General features: G+C 34.2%; 3 protein-coding genes and 1 pseudogene across 9 annotated transcripts; 2 read left to right on the plus strand and 2 right to left on the minus strand.

The window, feature by feature from the left end:
* Nucleotides 1–462: 462 nt before the first annotated feature.
* LOC114404139 lies at nucleotides 463–6,173 on the plus strand. 3 transcript variants are annotated; one of them, XM_028367241.1, is made up of 5 exons: nucleotides 463–560; nucleotides 1,150–1,290; nucleotides 1,912–2,058; nucleotides 2,202–2,680; nucleotides 4,131–6,173. In XM_028367241.1, exons 1-4 carry the CDS (start codon nucleotides 484–486, stop codon nucleotides 2,236–2,238), a joined length of 402 nt encoding a protein of 133 aa, XP_028223042.1. In that variant the 5' UTR covers nucleotides 463–483; the 3' UTR covers nucleotides 2,239–2,680; nucleotides 4,131–6,173. The 3 variants fall into 3 exon arrangements, with proteins under 3 accessions (XP_028223042.1, XP_028223043.1, XP_028223041.1); XM_028367242.1 differs by having other exon boundaries at nucleotides 4,157–6,173; XM_028367240.1 differs by lacking the exon at nucleotides 4,131–6,173 and adding an exon at nucleotides 3,065–3,537.
* On the minus strand, nucleotides 2,846–5,573 carry LOC114404138 (annotated as a pseudogene).
* A 1,197-nt stretch (nucleotides 6,174–7,370) lies between the features above and the next one.
* On the plus strand, nucleotides 7,371–12,138 carry LOC114404143 (probable prolyl 4-hydroxylase 9). Its single transcript, XM_028367245.1, has 8 exons — nucleotides 7,371–7,651; nucleotides 7,769–7,912; nucleotides 8,221–8,378; nucleotides 8,979–9,081; nucleotides 10,107–10,202; nucleotides 11,335–11,400; nucleotides 11,479–11,592; nucleotides 11,764–12,138. Exons 1-8 carry the CDS (start codon nucleotides 7,526–7,528, stop codon nucleotides 11,848–11,850), a joined length of 894 nt encoding a protein of 297 aa, XP_028223046.1. The 5' UTR covers nucleotides 7,371–7,525; the 3' UTR covers nucleotides 11,851–12,138.
* Nucleotides 12,139–12,806: 668 nt separating this feature from the next.
* LOC114404141 (molybdate-anion transporter-like) lies at nucleotides 12,807–18,826 on the minus strand. Of its 5 annotated transcripts, none has more exons than XR_003664832.1 (10): nucleotides 18,303–18,507; nucleotides 17,810–17,954; nucleotides 16,999–17,167; nucleotides 16,493–16,748; nucleotides 15,422–15,510; nucleotides 15,050–15,232; nucleotides 14,876–14,961; nucleotides 14,714–14,798; nucleotides 13,453–13,736; nucleotides 12,807–13,208 (listed from the first exon to the last, which is right to left on the minus strand). XR_003664832.1 is itself a non-coding variant. In XM_028367244.1 (9 exons), exons 1-9 carry the CDS (start codon nucleotides 18,505–18,507, stop codon nucleotides 13,602–13,604), a joined length of 1,353 nt encoding a protein of 450 aa, XP_028223045.1. In that variant the 5' UTR covers nucleotides 18,508–18,826; the 3' UTR covers nucleotides 12,864–13,601. The 5 variants fall into 5 exon arrangements, 1 of the variants encoding a protein (XP_028223045.1); XR_003664829.1 differs by having other exon boundaries at nucleotides 13,326–13,736; XR_003664831.1 differs by having other exon boundaries at nucleotides 12,864–13,262.
* Between the last annotated feature and the right edge of the window lie 818 nt (nucleotides 18,827–19,644).

Genomic DNA, 19,644 nt, shown 5'->3' on the forward strand with positions numbered 1-19,644 from the left:
TTGATGATTTAACTATTAGAACTTAATTTGGAAGATATTTCTATGTCTTACTTTAGTCAAACAGTACAATCTCTCTTATAAAAAGGGGAAATAATATGCATAATGGAAGATTACAACAAGCAGAAAGAAATAGGAGAGATTCCCATCACAATATAAGAACAACAAAGGTTGATATCCTGATTTATAAACATTTACTGTCTGATCTAATCAATCAGAATACTTGTTACAAGAAGGAAATCAATAATATCTATTGACTGATTATAATGAATATTGATCGATTCTAACAACTTAATTGGGAATTTTACTTTTGCATTAGCACCAAGTCTTCTTTGTTTCCATTTCTAATATTTTTAAATATGAGAACAAGCATGGTTTGGTTTTTGGGATCTTGCTAGTTACTAGAAATTTAGTCTTATATATAACTTGGTATAGCTAGATGCTATAATTATGTAATGTTATGATAAAAAATTTCAGGTGAAGCATATGCATTGGTATGAAGTGAGTGAGAAAGTTTCAGTTTGTGAATGTAGATGCACTAGAGCACGCTTACCACCAAGCAAGTAAAGCTTTGACATCTCTCTCTATATTTTGTATTGCTGTTGAGTTAGCACAACAATCTCTTTGGGGTTCATTAATGCATATACCCTGATGCTGTTGCTCTCTTATTATTATATAATTTGTTAGAGGATTTGTTTGTGTGTGTTGGAACATGTGGTCTTTTTATCCATACCAATCTTCTCTTTCCATGTTTGCATTTTTTTTTTCATTCTTTTCCTGGTGTTGATGTTAGGCTAATCAATGGTTCTATTAAAGGTTAAAGCAATGTGGTCATTGGGTTAATTTACTTGTACTAAGTTTCAATTATCTGGAAAATGGTGTTGCTACACCTTCTCGGGTGAAGGAACCAGAATTGATGAAGTGATATTGTGGTTTGTGGATTTATTACTCAGAAGTCAGAAGTCAGAAGAACTCTTTCTCATAATCTGTACTGCTTCTAACTGCAAAATGAACTTATTGCTGTATTCTCAAGTTTATGTGAATTTTTCTCGGTACCGGGCAACTTGTTATTTAATGAAGATGAAGATTGTCTGCTGCTCTCTCATTGCTGTCATAATACTTTTTAATAATTTCATTGCCTTAATTATACAGATTTTGGCTATTTGAGCCTCGTTGTGGCTTCCATGACATAGGGGGTTGGTACGTTGAAACATATGGCAAAGATAAGAATGGTCGTACAATGCCATCACAAAGGTTCTGGGATGGCTTGGACTATAGTGAGCAAGCTGACAGGTAAGTTGAGTAATTAGGTGTATTTATTCTCTTCTTTTAACTTTGTGAAAATTTTATTTAATGTTAGCAACAGAGGTTTTTCTTTTTAAAACGTATGGTATCAAATGATTATTATAGAATGATGTATAAAATATGGATCTTGGGGAAAATTTTTAATGTTCACAGAAATGAAAAGTTGACATCTGTATTTTGGATTTTGCACTAAAACTGTATTTTGTTTAATCTATTTTTAAACTGTTGAAGTCTGTTTGACATGCATTTTGGCTTGGTAAAGTGCCCACAGGCCACAGCCACATTTCATATATTTTTTAACAAGAATTATCTGATTGGCTCTTGACTGTTAAATTGCGTGAAACCATTTATATAGAAGAGAAGTTGTTCAGATTTATAAACCTATTTTATTTCAACTTTAGCTTAGCTCTGCTTACTGAATTCTGAAAACTTTTAGCTATTTTTTTCTGCCTGTAGGAATAAAATATCTCATTTTTTAACTATTTTGTTTCATCTTGGACATTTAGAAGTGGTAGATAGCTAATCAATATTTTAGAATTTCTCTCTCAAAGACCCAACCCAAGTAATTTGCTGTGGATATACTGACTGTCTCTTTTCTGCAATCTGCAGAAGACTTCATCCAGCATGTATCTGTTTGCTCTTGCATATCGGACACTTGATCTTGAATATGCCAAAGCAAGCAAGAAATCATTTAGGAATGTTGTTGGAGCACAAATGTTCCGAATTCTTCATTGGTGCAAGAAACTTGTTCAATAGGTATATCCATTGGACTTTTTGACCGACACTGTCAACGAATTTATTGTGTCCTTGCTAGAACAATTTGGAAAGATCAACAAATTCTTTACTAATATCTATTTAGGGATTTACTGATTTTAGAATATTTCCCTGTCCATTTACAGTTACAGAATGACTCTTGGGATGTTCTGTAAGTACTGAAAGGAAAACTCATTACAAGCCTCTAGTTGTTCTATTGGATATTGCAAATTCAACTTTTCATCTGCCTAGTGATCGATATGTTAGCCAAATACTGAAGTTACTTCACTTGGTCAAGGGTTGGCTGCTGGTGCTGTTTTAATATATAAGGAACCAATATCATGCTTGAGCTGATTTGCCCCAACATCTATTTTGTCAAAAGTATTTTCTGGCGCTACTTGTCTCAGAATTGTTGTGCAATCCGAATCTTCACAGATATACATCATGGATTTCTATGCATGCAATATACCTCTGCAGTTGCCTTTCTGTTATAATCAAAGATTCTTTATTTTGGTCAGTATTATGGAAGCTAGTTGTTTCGCTGCACAATGAGTTTCATCCCCGTGTTGGAGAGGTCATGGAGCTGGACAATTTCCTGGAATTTACTTGGCCATCATAGTTCAAGGTACAGCAAATACAGTTTCTACTTACGTAGACTTGCCAATATAGGCATGTGTAACTTATGTGTTTCTACTGGTATATATTTATCTATATATTTAAGTCTGTTTTTCTTGTTTCCCCCTCTTAAATGTGTTGCTCTTCCCTCTGGATTTATATGCAAATAGTAATATGCTAGACATGTAGTTTTATATTGTCATGTTAATGTTAGGTTTGATTGTATGTTTCTTCTCCATCTATTTCTGGCTTTGGCTTTGCTTTGAATGACTTAAAATAATTTTCTAAACTAATAGAATATGGCGTTGGGCCACAGAGTCTCCACAAATTGCAAACTTCTTTTACTAAATGAAATTGACTACATATGCCTCTTTTTTATCCTTTATTTGAGCAGATCTTCCCATTTGCAGTACTGCCCTCCTGCTAATGCTCGATAATACCTATCCCTACAATAGACAGGTCTTCCATCAGCAGCCTCAGCAGCAGCTGCTGCTAGATCATCATCAGTTATCACCTCCACTGGCAATTTAAGCAACTCCTCTTTTCTGCAATATGCATTAAAAAATTGCAATGACACGGAAGAAAACTGTGGAAGATAGTGAAGGATTTTTATGTCTTCTCTTACCTTAGGAGCTTTGTGTTAACCTTGGGAGCTTGAACAGTTGATTTAATTTCTTCTTTGGTAAAGGTAGTTCGAAAAAAATTCTCCACTGGTGTAGCAAAGATAAATAGCATTACTCCTGTAACAAGCAATGCTCCTGTCCCAACTAGAGTTTGCTTCAGCAGTTTAACGACTGGTTTAACCTGGGGACATGGAATGTATGTGAACCATGCTGCAAGAAATCAAATTTAACATATTGCTCTCTAGTCTGTATCCAAAATCTTTATGAATTCAAGCATGCTGTGATACTTTGTGATGTCCAGTACCTTGTAAGAGCCCAACAATCTATCACGAGCTAGGATCTGCAAAGAAATTAAGTTTTCAGATTATATTGCCTGAAATGTGAGAAATGAAACATGTCACTGGTTGGTTCATTTAGTAGTATTAATATTTGTTAGCACATTTCAGCTACACGTTATTCCATATCCTTCATATCCACTAATTCTGAACAGACTGCTTGTTGCTTAATCAAGAAGTATCTCTTACAATTTGAAAGCCAATTACAAGTTGCTACCATTTTATCTGTTTGCCTTAGAAATGACCCTGTCTTTTGCTAGAAAGGCTAGCAATTGATCTTATCCTACCTAGTTCCAAATTGCAAGCAACGTCTAAAATTGGCTACTTTTATATTCATTCAGGCATATTTTACTGTCAATATTCTGCTGTTGATAGAATCATAAATTTGTCAGTTTGCAATGCGTGTGTGTGTGTGTGTGTATATATATATATATATATATATATATTATAGCGCACTGAATCTACCACCTTCAATATAATTTTTCACATGTGATGTTTTCAGGCATATTTTTGTTCTGTTCTCTCTAGGTGCAGGAAGAATGTGTAGAAGAGGCTAACCTCGGGTGGCTTGACCCACATCTGTCCATCGTACCATCCGCTTTCTTCATAAGGGATGACCGCTGATAGAAGTCTGTCACCGACATAACTCCAACCCTGCATTGTAATTCAATTGTCTTAAGTCTTAACTTCAACAGTTATTTTAGTGTGAAGGTGCAGCCATAGCTCAGTCACTTAACCATCGGGTATAGTTAGTGTGAATGACCAACAGATTACATTCAGTTGAAAATCTCATTATAATGTTCACTTTGGCAACAATATAAACAGCATGCATGATGACTACAAAAGGGAGTTCCGACAACTTCCAATCCTTGGACAAATGCAATATGGATTTGAATTCATGATATACTACACCAGGACAAATTTGTTTTTAAATCTCTGCCTCACCCCATCCTCCCTTGTCCCCAGTAATGAAATGGCTGTGACATGAAGAACAAAAGGAGGATTGGAATTTAGAACGCACCAGATAAATCCTCAAGACAATCAAAGACACAATGAAGAGAGTTCCCGTTCCAGCAGCTAGTATAAATCTTAGAGGCTCCTGCAATGTTCTGAACGTTAATGCAGACATTAAGGAAATTTTATGAGCGGTATAAATGTTGTGGGCAGCTGGCACGTATTCGTGTGTTACGTTGTGTATGCATCAAAATTTCTAGTTGATTAGATGTTTCAATAATTATGCACACATATATTTTAACTTCTTCCTTACTTTAGAAGGATTAAAGCTTGCAGCTGCAATTGGTCCTCCAAGAACTGTAAATACTGCCAGCCAGAGACTTCCAAGGCGAAGGAAGAACGACCCCGGACCCAGTTCACCCACGAATACAAGATTCCATCCTTTAGAGATGAGTACTCATTCACCTATTACACCATGAGGAATCGGGGTTAGCATAAAATGAAAAATGAAACTAGTTTTAGTGAAACAATCCTGATAACTAATAATTCATTTTAATCCCTTATCATGAACCGTTCCAATTTTTATGCATGCATCCACGGATATGTAACTCACTTGCTAGGTTCAGCCATAAAATTAATGAACTAATGATACACCATGCTATATCATGTAGATTTCAAAGATCATCCAAAAAAACAATTATTGCCACAATTGTGTAGCTGTTAACACATACCGGCCTCTGCTCAAAAGGGACTTCAATTTCCAACCCAGGATCCCAGCTACGTCCTGAAGATCCGCTTGTTTCTCCATCCATCTCATCTTTTATGGCCTTAGCCTTGATGGAAATCCGGTGAGAAAATTTTGAAGCTTTGTGATTATGGATGATCAATGAGCCATAACTGTTGCCTGGTCTGGCTTGTCTTGCACTTGGAATTAGTGAACAGTAGACATTTTGTCTAATCATTTACCTGTTGAGTTTAAGCTATCACCAACGCAGCAGAATAGAGTTTGGTTTAAAATCCCGGTTCAATTTCCGACTTGGAGGATGAGGAGGAGGAGGAGGAGGAAGAAGAATAGGATATTATTATGTTCAGTGATTAATTGAAAGTCGCAAAAAATGGTTTTCATGTCTTCGTTCCGAGGACCACATATTATTTACATGGAAGAGGAGAACAAGTAAATAAACTCTGTATTTTCCTATTTTCATAGATGAGAAAGAGAGACCCTGTAGCCTACCCTGCCTCTAAGTTATGTGGAGAAGCTTCTTGTCCACGTGGGCTTCTTATGCACCGTCCATCTGATGCGCTTAACCCCCTTAGGACTGAGATTATCCGAACCAAATGCATTTCGTGCTTTTATATTTTTGTGGTCTGAGAAACGCCAAGGGAAATGTTGCTGGAGCAACTTGGCCGCTGCTCCCTTGCACGCAAATTGCAATCTGTATCTGTTGCCTGCACGCCGTGGGAACGAGCATGTTCAGTTTGCAAGCAAAACAACGACACACCCACTATCAATCATAACTTGACCAAAGCAAAGCAGTGTTGGATATTTATATATTTCCAATTATTTATGTGAGCATATATTATAAAATAATTATATTAGTTATTTATTATAAAGAGACTTTTATTTCAATGGTTAAAACTAAGTGAGTTCATTAGACTGTTAAGAAATTTGATAGTAGTATGGACTTAATGAGTAGATACTAGTGTAGTGTTGGCTCATTAATAGTAAGAACTTTTATAGGTTAATACACTTACAAAGGGCTCTGATTCCCGATACACTAATAAGAAAACTCATCCTTTCTACTTTCTGTATGAAGAAAAGCTAAGTAGGAATGACAAAATTGGCTGATCTTGTCGGGTCAACTCGCAAAAAATGATGGGATCAATAAAAATAAAATAAAAAGTTCATTAAAAGTATAAAAAAATCTCATTAGGATCAACCTAGGTGGGGAATTTGAATAATATACATGACATCTTAGGTTTAATTCATAGTGTCACCATTGTATATCAAACAAAATAAATAAAAACCTAATCACATGAAAATAAATAAAAATAAGGTTTCATTGCTCTTCCCCCCTAATTTTTTTTAGCGAACCCAACAAATTAGTTTGAGGTATTTTACTTGCTACTTTTAAAAAACTTGCAAAATTTATCTTTTGCCATTTCTGGGAATTGACTAACGAGAGCTAACATGGCATAATCCAAATTTATATTTTCCTGACAAATTTTATCCACGACTTTTTAACTTTTGGTAGAAATTTATCTTTTTTTTTGGTAAATTTTACACTTAATTTTTTATCAAATAAATAATGGAAGGTAAAAAAAATTAAATTTTAAAAAAATTGAAATACGTTCAATTAATTTGTTGAGAATAAAATTCACTAACAAGTCAAAAAATTTATAGATAAAAGAAATGTAATTAAGGCAACAAATGATTATTATTTTATATTTTCTAACTATTTGGACTTTATAGTACAAATCTCAGAAGTCTGAATAAGAATATTTATTCTTTTTTGTTTTTTATGGCACGTATGTCTTGCTATACATTAATTACTGAATCCAACATATAACTATATTTGTCAACCGAGACTGTATTTGATGCAAATTTAAATAAGGGTCCAGTTAAAAAGTGTAAAAATAAAATAAAATAAAGATTGCATTAAAAATCACAACAATATACAGTTTTATGCTTTCTAATTAAAAGCTTTATATTTTTAATTTTTTAACCTGTATTTTAAGGATACGTAACCATTTTCCTTCAAATAAACGACGCACATAGACAAGGTGCCGCACCTGGAAATCCGTTAGAAAGAGGCCAGTCCACTGAGAGAAGCGCATTGCCAACTTCTATAAGTTTCAGAGTTGCTTGGCAATGTCAGTTAGCATTCAATTTGCACCTCGAAGAACGTAAAGCAGAAAAAAAACTCTCCACACGCATTTCACATGAAAACCAAAACGGTTAAAGGAAATCGGAGGATGAACAAGCTCGACTTGCCTTCCGTTTTCCTTATTTGCATCTTCTTCTTCCTCGCTGGATTCTCTGCTTCCAGTCTCTTCTCTCACTCTCAGGTTTCCCTTCTCAATACTCCTAATCACGTTGTTCTTCCATTTTACGCTCGTTTTCCTTTGGTTTTGTTTGTTTTCGCTGGAAAATATTCCTAGTAATGGATCGCTGAGAATTTGCAGAAACATGAATATGACCTGAGGCTGAGACCGAGACCGAGACCGAGAGCGAGGTTACTTGAAAAATCGACGCAGGAGAAGACGGAGTATCATTTGTTGAAAGCCGGAGACTCCGGCGACGATTACGTTACATTGATTCCTTTTCAGGTGCGCATTTAGCTTCTTCTGTGCTTCGCGATTTTCCGCTGAAACGTTCTTCTGCTAGTTACTTGCTAAGATGATCGCGGTATTTTGTGATTCCTGTTTGAAATAGTGCAATGTGGTGTGAATTAGTTTATTAAGGTGAATTTACGTTAACATTTTGATTTTATGAACGTTCATGAGAAGGATCGCAAATCTCAAATTAATAATATCATTGCTGCTCGAATATTATAATGTTAGGCATACGAATCTGTTGGAGGTTTGACTTGAGCTTTGACTTTCAAATAAATGTGTCTTTAATCTGTGCTCCTTAGGTTTTGAGTTGGTATCCTCGCGCTCTGTATTTTCCTAATTTTGCGAGTGCAGAACAATGTGAAAGCATAATTGAAATGGCAAGAGGAGGACTCAAGTCATCAACATTGGCATTACGCAAGGGAGAAACGGAGGAGAGTACAAAGGGAATCAGAACAAGGTAGAGTGTACGTTAGTATGTGTCTGTGGAATACTTAACTGTCTTCTGACTTCATTATAAACTGCACAAAGTAGAATGTTAAATGTGTGATTTTATCACAAATTCGGAGAAAAGGTCAATCTGATTGGGATTATGGTGAGCCTAACAGATTTTCAAGTTCTGAGAAATTAGATGCAATCTGTTTGATTCCTTTATATTTTTTGTTCTACTCCTTGCCTCTAACCTAGACACTGAACTTTATGAGCAAGATATTAACACATCTTGTTTTGACTTCCCGAATCTTGACCTCTTGTCTCTTTGAAGATAGAATATAAGGCCTCATGTGGTTCTTAGATGACAGGTTTTATAAATTTATTATGTTTTAAACTAAATTCCACACAAAAAAAAAAATCTCCTCGAGTAATTCGTGGGAGTTTCAATTACTGAGACTTTTGGTAATATGCCAATATTTTACAGGCCATTTTATGGTGCAAATACAACCCAAGATAAAGTATCTTGCCCATGGGAGAATTGGCCATTATGGTTATGAGGACCTTCTACTAAAATCCAAAAGATGTACATTATATATTGCAAGCTTATATCTACATTTTCTTTTAACAGCTCTGGTGTTTTTATGAGTGCTTCTGAGGATGAAACGGGGATTTTAGATGCCATTGAGGAGAAAATTGCGAAAGCAACAAAAATTCCAAGGACTCATGGAGAGGTAACATCCCTACTAAGCTAGCTGTCTCGCTCTGCAGAAAAAGCATTTTGAAAAGGCTTGTTAATCTGATTTACTAATTTTTTTTTAGTTTTTTTGCTTTAGCTGGTTCACTATTTGAATCTGTATCTGAAATAAAAAAGTTAAAAACTGCTAATTTACTGTTAATTAGATGTTTAATCTGAGTCAGTTACTATTGTTTGATGCAGAAGAGATCTATTAATTGTGAACAATGTTCAACATAACAATCATGCGATTAACATTTTTCCTATGATAATATTTATCCTTTGAGTATCAAGAGATCATTTTAATATCAAAAGACCTGTCTGTTGATGGAAATGGTACATTAAAATTAACACACATTGGTGGGGATTGGCTAATGGGGTTTGATTCTGAGAATCATTTTGTAAATCTGTACCATTTCAAACGGTGAATTTGTTCCTCATGGTTGGCAGGAAACTTTTTGTTTGATGCCTACGGCTATGAGGTTTGATTTCGTACATTTTGTACAAACGAATCTTTCATGGTTCAACGACACATTTGTGTTGCCACTGACATGATATGAGTTGGCGTCTTCTTAATTCTTTGCTTCCCTAACAAAGTAATAGTCCCCATGTTGCTAGTGAATTTGGACTAATTTTCTACGTTGTATTCTATATTTTCATGGCCCAAACCACCAGTTGTCATTGCTATTGAAATAATGTCACCTACTACAATTTTTGAAATTTTTAATCTTCAATTTTACTTTTGATTAGGTGCAACCAAAACTTCTATGTAGGCTAGAAGTATTGTTTAGAGCTTTTGCCTTCACCTTTAATTAACCCTAATGAATTTTTAACTAAAAGAAAGGGGAAAAACGTTAAACACCTTTAAAACCAATGTTCTTGAACATTTAGACTACGAATTATATTAGCTTTCCTTCCTGAGCTAATTATCTGCAACTACGGTGCCATTTTATTTTGTCGAATTTGTAAATCTTTTATTTTTAAGGTGATTCTAAAGTATCTGAGTAATAACCAATGTTTCAGGCATTTAATATTCTACGCTATGAGGTTGGACAAAAATACAATTCTCATTATGATGCATTTGATGAAGCAGAATATGGCCCACTGCAGAGCCAAAGGGTACGTCTAAACTCTAAAGTTAAACTCGTACATTCTTATTTTCAAGTTGTTATGGATTTTGTGGATAGTTATTCGCGTACAAGCACCGACAACAATGGCCCATGATTTGTCATTTTCTACTAAGTTTGGTATTCATCCGAAGCTACTTAACAGGGGATTGAATATAAGAGTTAATACTTATGTTAAATTATACTCTTGTCTCGTAAAAGACGTTTAAAGTGTAATAAGTTTTAAAATTGGACAAGACTCAATGTTGTTTGATAGGTAATTTTAGTGTTGTTTCTTAATAAAAATACACCAAGAATTGTAGTTCGTTAATAAACATACAGCAAGTTAAAAGAAAATCATAAAAAATTCAAAAGTATTTGTAGAATAGCACCTTTGTTGATGAAAAGAAAGGGATAGATGGAAAGGTTTTTCACGTTAAAATGAATTAAAATATTGTAGTTATTAAATTCTTAAAAAAGAGGAGTGTAATATTTTCTGGTTTATATAATACTTTAAAATAGAGGGAAGACCACTCTAATTTGAGTATCTGAAAAAAAATCTCAGCGAAGGCCCTTCCTTTTCTCTAGCCTCAACATTATCCTCATATTGAGGACTATCCAGATTTCTTATAATTGCATTTGGATCTTTTGTAGTTCCAAAATTTTTTTTATCGGTAAATGTTAATGGTTAGTTTCTTAATTTTTATTAGTATGAGCAACTGAATCTGTGACTTTTTTTTCCAAAGCTTGCATGTTTTGCAGAACAAAGCGAGGCTGTCATGATAAATATGTTTTTGTACTTTATTTTAGTGTGTTTGAATTTAGTTAAATATTATTATGTTTTACAATTAAAATACGAAAGTGCCAATAGGGTACATAAATAGATATTCAAGTTGCTATATGTAGAAGTAAGAAATCATAAACAAATATTTTATTAAAGTGAACATGGAAACCGATAATGAAGTATCCTATCCAAACCCGTTGGGGCTGTCCCTATTTCTAGTTACCTAATTCGAATCAAATTGCTTATACTTATCTCCGTCTCATATTTTAGTATTGAATCGCTATTTTTCTTTACATTTTTAGCTCTTGAACTTGCATAATTTAAGTTTAATAAGTTCGATTCTTAACTAAGTTCCATGCAGGTAGCTTCTTTTTTGCTGTATTTAACTGATGTTCCAGAAGGTGGGGAGACCATGTTTCCGTATGAGGTAAGACCAAGTTTGTCATTACATCTTTATTCACGCACTTCGCATTTCCTAAGGTAATTAACGTATTATTTTGGGCAGAATGGATTCAACAGGGACGGTAATGTCGAGGACTGTATTGGTTTAAGAGTAAGACCACGCAAGGGGGATGCGCTTCTATTTTATTCATTATTACCTAATGGTACTATTGATCAGGTTAGTATTTCTTTTTTATTTTTTATTTTTGGTGAGAAGGTTAGTATTTTTATTCATCGAACTTACGACGGCTGTAATATTCTGATTATTATTGGGCTAAACTAACACATTCTGGACTCGATGCGCTCAACCGCTCATTATTTGCCCATCTTTCTATGTTTACTTCGGCAGACATCAGCCCACGGAAGCTGCCCCGTCATAAAAGGAGAGAAGTGGGTGGCAACAAAGTGGATAAGGAATCAAGTGCAGGACGATTAGAAGAATGCTACCTGCAATTGAGTTTCAAATTCTTACACCAGTAGCAGTATTTATGTCACTTTAATAGCCATTAAGATTTTTGGGCTAAAATATATGGTTATAGCATGGTTAATAATCGGGGCCAAAATTTGATTAGATACGGAAATTGTGAAAGAAAAGCTGGATAGTGCACATTTAGATAGGACACGGTTAAATCACAGTCAATAAACATTTCCTTGAGGAGCCCCGTCATTCAAAAGTCATTTGCTAAAAATATTCTAGAAATTCAAAGTTATAACTTGGACTAAATGTTTTCAATAGATGTTTATAACCTTGTAGTATTTGATATTCCTTAGATCTTTAATCTCTACATATCACACACGAAAGATGAGAGAAATGCTTATTTTAACAATACTTTTCCTAACAGTTTTGATTATCACTGAAATTTATTAAGATTCAAAATATCATATGCGAATTAATTAAATAAAATGTAAAATCAAAGTTAAAACAGATTTTTAATACAAAACATTGATTTCATCCGAAGAGGGATGCTAATAACATTCCGACATACATACAACAATACATTCCCTATTAGGCGATAAGTAACATACAATTCAGCGGTACTCCACTAAATAAAAAATAACAAAAAATAAGACTAGTATCCTTCAGCATGCCCCGCGTTACAGGAATTTTATTTAATTTTATCTGAGTGGAGATTGGAGAATGTATTAGAAAAAAAAAACGTTAGCATTTCTCTTCGTCCGAAATAAATAATTTATTCAGCTTAAATTCTATTAACAAAACAGGCAGCCTATTTATGATTGCGAGCGATGCAATAAATTCAGGAATTTTTTTATAAGGTATTTTTAATTTTATAGAAACTACTGTTTCCAACTTGTAAACAAAGACTAAACCACTAGTACTTTTTTTAAATGTATTTTAGCTTTAAAAAAATTCTAAAACTGTTTTAGACATAATTATGATTAATTGGTTTTTTCTAAACGAGGAAGAGAAACAGAGAGGTCAGTCCTATATGGCAGAAAAACAAGTAAACCAACTTGTTAGTTGTTACTAACTGAATTCTGTCTTGATCAATTTGATAAAAATCACATCACCAGAGCTTCGAATGGTTTCATTGTGGTTGTGACCTCATATAAAACTTCTTACTTCTTAGCATGTCAGGGTTAGTCAGTGTAATGGTTTATGCAAATAAACTTGGAATAAACTAGCAACCCAGCCCATAACACATGACCAACCCTAATATGCTAACAAGACCAAAACATAATATTCGGTTTTCACCTTAATGGTCATTAGATGCTCTTCTGGAGAAACGGACATACGTCACCAGATACAGATTCTGAAAGCAGCTTCCAAAGCTTCTGCAATTGAATATACCCTCCGTATAAGCAAACCCAAGCAGGAAAGTATGCAAGCTACAATATATAATCAGAATTAGAAAACCCGTTAGTCAGGAGTAACCTAAATGGCGGACATACTCAAATTAGAAGAGAATTTGGTCTCACGGACTAAGACTTTAAAGAAAGAATTAAACTGAAGTTCCATGTTCGGTCTCTCTCTGTCCTTATAGAAAGAACCCCAATGTCAGTCCAGTTCAGCACTCACTAGTAGTCAATGTTTGTATCTTTTTTGAAATTTATTTCCCCTTTGCCTGAATTCGCATCATCTAAGTTCTTCATCTCTTTACTCCTCATTGCATTCAATAAAAGTGAAGGTCATCCACCACTACCAAAGCCTGCCAAAGGGGCATACATTCACTGTTTATGCCAATTGTTATAAGGTTGCTTCCCCCATTGCTTCAGGGCATGCATGCAACCAGCTGCTAGCAATAAACCACACACACCAAATGCCATCAATGCTGCATTTCCTACATTCCGATAATAGCCACCCTGCAAAAATAAAGAGAAAGTCCAATATATGTGACAGCAAATAGCCAAATACACACATCAACCAGTTGAAACACAAATAACACACGATGTCTTCACAAAATCATTTAGACAGAAGCCAATGTATTGAGAATATTGCCTCAGTACCTATATTTTTTTCAAGGGTACCAATACCGAATATGCATTGTCAATCATTTATTGCTTTTTGATTTATATTTAATAAACTCAGAAAACATTTATAACAAAACTAACAATTCACCTCAGGTATAATACCTTACAGGTTAGCATAGCCACTCCCTCAAAAGGTATATTACACCTAAAATATTGTATTCCATTCATTTAACCATTCTTCAAGAGTCATGAACACGCAATGTCACCATATATTATTTAGTTAATCTACTACAAGGACAAGTTGTGGGAATCAAGAAGTTCAAGCCGTACTCAAAAAATTATATCTGTTTTCAAATAAATGGAAAAGATGGGAGGCACAATTAAGAATTTAAACTAGGACTTGTATCTTCTACTTTAGAAATGGCTGTGTAGGAATTTAGATTCTTATGCCACCCTCCATGATTATAGCATTGTAACTTCAAAACCTCAAAAAAATTAGTGTCTGTTTTGAGTAGATGTTTATAAAAAGTATTCTATTTTTTTTTTCACTTTTAATTAACAAAATGTCACCTTATTTTTCATTTTTGTTTTTTGCTTTCAAATATTTGCATAGGAAATACTGAAACTGAAAATAGTTTTTCTATTGTTTTCACTGTTTTCTACGCAAATCTTTCAAAATAGAAAACAAAATAAAAACAATGTGACATTTTTGCAATTAAAAGTGAGACAGGAAATAAAAACAGAACATTTTTTCAAACCAAGCAGTCTCTTATCTTTCATCACATGGTTCATTTAACACATGTTAATAATGCTTAATTGGTTAATTACATGCTTCCTACAATTTTAGATAACATTATGCACAAATATACCTGCACCACAGAAAGCAGAATAGCTGCATTTGCAGGGGCAAGAGAGAAACCCATCATCCCACCACGCAATTCATTGGGAACATACCTGCAAACAAAGTAAATACAACTAAAAATCCAAGATTAAGCAAATGAAAGATTACTTACTCCAGTTAAAGAGATTACATGGTCCTCAATCTAGCAAGTGATGGCAAAACAAACCCGACACAAGCATGAAACAAGCAAAATAGTATCACCAGAACCCCAACTTCCTGCACATGAGAGTAGACTCTAGACTTCCAACTCAAAAATCTGACCAAAAATATATTTGATACTTTCTCAATATATAAATAACCGCACCTGATAGTCATAGGCCACAATAGACAGGAGAAGAGCCAGTATAATGTATGCAAAAACAAGGCAGTCCTCAGTTCTAAGCGATGATGGCCCACTAGTGAGACACGGAAATGCAGTGCTTCCTAGCATTCTAGAGCCCAGAAAGCATGGATATATCAATCCCAGATGCACTTCTCGGCCATCAGCCTAAAACCACAAACATTAGGAATGTATATAAGAATTCTAAGACTTAGACTAATAATATAACAGCTTCAATAACTTAAAAGTTAAAAAGCCTCTTTTCATAATGACTCAATTATGGAGAGAGACTTTCCTGCAATAATGGACTGAGAAACAAAATTCTTGATAATATGTGCCCTAAATTTGATATCATACCACCACAGTAGGTGCCCAGAGGATCCAAAAAATTCCAATAGAGAAGTGAAGGCAAGTTTGTGCCCATGCCAACAGCCATATCCTTTTATCTGTGAATTATAAAATTACAATGAATATAATCAGTACATGACTTTAAACTTTTCGTTACATTGATGTAAAACTCAATAATGTGTTTCTCTAGTACCAACTCCTTTCCACATCAAGTATTATCCCATGTAAGTCTGAACATAAAGATTGATTATCATGCATAGCTCAGGCCTAATATAGCTTGTGAAGGGAACTAAAATAAAACAAGATCAAGCTGTTGACATGGCAAATTATATATGAAAAGATTACATGGAGATCAAGTGGTTTAATCATCAGAAACTTAGAAATTTTTTTTAAAAAATCAAATAGCAACTTAATATAAGCAACCGTGAATTCCATTGTATATCTCCATGCTGTCAGAGACTCAGAGAAGTCAAGTCTTAAAGCATGAGATCCAAATCCAAATTTAATACAATTGAGCCTCTGCATGTGTTTTCCCTCTCTTATTGTATTTTCACTAGATTCTTATTGCAGCTTCTCTTGCAACAAAAAAAGAATAAATGGTGCGTCATTTATAACTTTTACGAAACAAGTATAAAGATATCACAATTCACAATGGAAAAACTGTCGCAGAAAAGGAATTAAATACCCAGTGTTGATCAAAGCAAGGGAAGGGAGCAACCATGAAGCAAAGGAAACCAACAAGAACAGCAAAAATCAGATATGTGTGGAAAATAAAAGGAAAGGAAGAAACTCTTATAAGCAGTTCCTCCTAATTACTAACTCGTGGTATGCACATATTCTGAAGACAAAATTAGCAACTATTATCTAATTGGAACATAAATCAAAGGGACTAGCTGTCTTTGTAATTTCCAGAAAGTTTAAGCTTATATTACTAAGTTATCTGATTGTCAACCAAATATTAAGAATGACATTCTTAATAGCATTGAGTTGTTGTTTTTTTATTAAAAAAAGGTAAAAGAAAATTTGTTGATCATAAAATAATAAAGAGTACAGAAGAATAAGAAAAGCTTGTGAACTTACCACCTAAAATGTATGCATAGAGGGAGCGACTATACTCCTTAAGAGATGCTGATCCTGGATTTTCTGTCCATCCTCTGGTGATAAAAGTGAAGCATATGGCAGCAAAGAAGATAACTGCAGACGAAGGAGCAGTAATTTTTTCTGTATTATTACCAATCAGCCAATTTGCAAACATCTGGCTGGCAATAAAACATGCAGACTCAAAGAAAGTCATTAACCAATATGTGTCATTAAGTGAATCAAGCCTGTGCCCTTGCTGCAAACAAAATTCCAGACTGACGTTAAATTCTAGATATTTTAAGCATTCCTATGTTCTTTCCTAGGAAGCCACATACTTGCCATGCAAAGCTGACATTCCATATAAAGGTGAAAAGAAAAAAAAGTCTACATCGAGTTATTCAATCGGGAAGAAGTAAGCTTCTACTATGCCATTTTCCAGTGGCAAAGTTGTGGATACTTGTGTCTGTGTGGAAATCAAGATAAAAAGGTTAAGATTTACTGGTTACCTTTTCATGTTGAGTGACCATCCAAGTCTCAAAACTGAATGAAAATATTGTATTGGCAAGAGAGAGACATATACTAGTCATGAACATGCTTGGTGGCTCTGAAATCTTCTTCCATACACCAACAATAAAGTGTAGGATGCAAAAGATTAAACTAACTTTCTTGTGACCTCTAAACCAACAGTAAGCAGTATGTTAGTTTAATTTAGCCACAAATCATCAAAAACTAATATAAAAATGTACATATTTCTTGAATATGCATAATTTAGCAGTAATGCTTCTAGAATAACCAAGATGCTTCATATAATTGTATCTAATATAGCAATTAGCAAATCCTGCTTCACAGTTCACACATGGAAGGATGTCATCACCAAAATGACAAAAACATTGAAAAGTGAGAACAATTCACAAGAAGATGAGATTGAGATCTAAGATTTTGATCATATTCTTCCTCAACAATTTGAAATGCAAATGTCTTCAAAGGATGCATGCACCAAAAAAATTAATCCTAAATCCTAATATAATCTCAAACAACCACTAATAAACAGAAAACACTTCAGTAAATTGCACAACATCAATAATCATTCAGAGCGTCAGTAATTCTTCCACATGGAAGGAATTTCACGCTATACTGTAAAATAGATACTTAAACAAGCAAATCATATTTACTGAAGCAAATATCATAAACTGGTGTCACTTCTACATCACAATTGCATAGATTGGCTCTTTTAATACTCAACACAACGTTGAATTACTTAAACATAATTAATCATAATTGATCTAGTAACGTCAACGAGTAGAACTAAAGGCTCACATCAAATCCGAGAGCACGCCAAGGAAAGGAGCAGCAAACAGAGCTGTCGTATATCCGTAACAGAGAGACTTAACCATATTTTCCCTTCCGATTCCATAGGAAGCTAATTCATACTCCCCGAACACCGACCAGAGACCTTCCATTACTGAGAAGACGAAAGAAAAGACAGACGAAACCGTCATTCACACTTGCACATTACCGATCTAAAGCTCAATTAAGTAACTAATTAACACAAACGAGAAAACGAGTTTCGGAACTTGTTTCAGAAACAGAACAACAAATTAAAAAAAGTAAAATATAAATTATTTTTCATAACAAAATAAAGATAGCAGTGAATGTTCAGTTCAGCTAAAGTTAATCAGAAATTTTGTTTATCTTTAGGTTTCAATTCTTCCTAAACAAAAGAACTCTAAAATTTCGAAATATGATCACGCACATTGTCCAGGAAACTAAACAGTGTCACAGTGAATAAGAAAATGAAGCGAAAGCGAACCTGAGGCGAGAGAATAATGGAGGAGGAAGTTCCGCTGGAAACGGAGAAACCAGTGAGAGGTTCCATGGTCGAAGATTGTGGAGGTTCTGTTGAGGTTAGAGACGTGAGGGAAAAGGAAGATCGAGAAGCAGCAACAAACGAAGATGAAGATGTATGTGGATGGATTTGGCTCCCAAAAAACGGAGCTCTCAACGACTACTCCCATCGGCTTTTTATAATTTCTGTTTGAAGACGCAGGAAAAGAGAATGCCAGAAAATTTACATTCGTATGGAATCTGAAGTAAACCCTAGATCGTGGTTCGAGCACGGGAGGAGACGGAAAGTGAAACTGAGGGAAGCGATGGATTTGATCATGAGAAATGGTACTGTTAATGCGTTATGGCGCGTGGCTTCTATATACTGCTGATGCTGAATTGCTGATGGAGAGAAAAAAGGAGAAATAAATCGAGGTCCGTTGCCTGCTGAAATCTGTTTCCTCAAATTGCAATAGCTGTGACAAACTACTATAAATTATAAGAACTGGAATGCTTGATTACATTTTGTTTATGTTGTAGCTTAATATATGATTTTTTTTTTTTGTGGGGGGGGGGGGTGGTGGGGAGAGAAAGTATAGCTTTAATTGATTTTTTTAATAATTTTAATTAAGTCTTTAACTTAGCTTTTTGATACATAAATTTTAAAATTCTTCTTAGTTTTAAAAGATTTATATATCAAATTATTGAAATATTTTAATTTTTTTCAATTTCATTATAATATGAGTTCAACTTTCATATATTTTAGTGAAAAAAATTTTATATCCTCCATCAAACAAAAACTTATCTTATATATAACTTTTAAAGTAATTGTTACAAAAATTAAAAATTTTATTATATATGATAAAAAAAACATTACATGGGAATATAATTTTTTTTATAATACAACCAGTTTTAATTTTTAAAAAATAATTAGTTTTTAAAATATAATTAGTTTGAATAAAACTCATTTTAAAAGTCTCGTATCATATTAAAATTAATTTAAGTGTGATTTTGTGTGATAATGACAACAATGATTATAGTGGTGATCAATAACGACGATGGTTATAAAGATATCAGCGATGGTTGTGGTGGTAACAACAATGGTGGAGGTGGTAATGCAAATAATGGTGGCAATGATAATGTGGTGGTGGTAGTGGCATTGATGGTGGCAACCAATGGTGGTGGTGGTGGTGGTGATGGTTATGGAGGTGGTATTAGTGATGGTGACGGAAGTGATATTGTTGATAGAGGTGGTGGTAGTAATAATGTTGGTAGAGATGCTAAAGACGATGATGGTGATGATAATGATAATGGTAGTGGTAGTTGTG

Source organism: Glycine soja, unplaced genomic scaffold (assembly GCF_004193775.1).
Source record: "Glycine soja cultivar W05 unplaced genomic scaffold, ASM419377v2 tig00000501_1_pilon, whole genome shotgun sequence".
NCBI classification, from domain to species: domain Eukaryota; kingdom Viridiplantae; phylum Streptophyta; class Magnoliopsida; order Fabales; family Fabaceae; genus Glycine; species Glycine soja.

Bases quoted from the DNA above. Each gene is read 5' to 3' on its own strand.
- LOC114404139 (XM_028367241.1), top strand. From the start codon at position 484: ATGCATTGGTATGAAGTGAGTGAGAAAGTTTCAGTTTGTGAATGTAGA. The intron at 1,291-1,911 runs GTAAGTTGAGTA...TGCAATCTGCAG, and splicing joins TATAGTGAGCAAGCTGACAG to AAGACTTCATCCAGCATGTA. The intron at 2,059-2,201 runs GTATATCCATTG...GTCCATTTACAG, and splicing joins GCAAGAAACTTGTTCAATAG to TTACAGAATGACTCTTGGGA.
- LOC114404143 (XM_028367245.1), top strand. From the start codon at position 7,526: ATGAAAACCAAAACGGTTAAAGGAAATCGGAGGATGAACAAGCTCGAC. The intron at 10,203-11,334 runs GTACGTCTAAAC...AGTTCCATGCAG, and splicing joins GCCCACTGCAGAGCCAAAGG to GTAGCTTCTTTTTTGCTGTA. The intron at 11,401-11,478 runs GTAAGACCAAGT...TATTTTGGGCAG, and splicing joins AGACCATGTTTCCGTATGAG to AATGGATTCAACAGGGACGG.
- LOC114404141 (XM_028367244.1), bottom strand. From the start codon at position 18,507: ATGGGAGTAGTCGTTGAGAGCTCCGTTTTTTGGGAGCCAAATCCATCC. The intron at 17,955-18,302 runs GTTCGCTTTCGC...TCGTCTTCTCAG, and splicing joins CCATTATTCTCTCGCCTCAG to TAATGGAAGGTCTCTGGTCG. The intron at 16,749-16,998 runs GTAACCAGTAAA...TTTTGTTTGCAG, and splicing joins TGGTCACTCAACATGAAAAG to CAAGGGCACAGGCTTGATTC.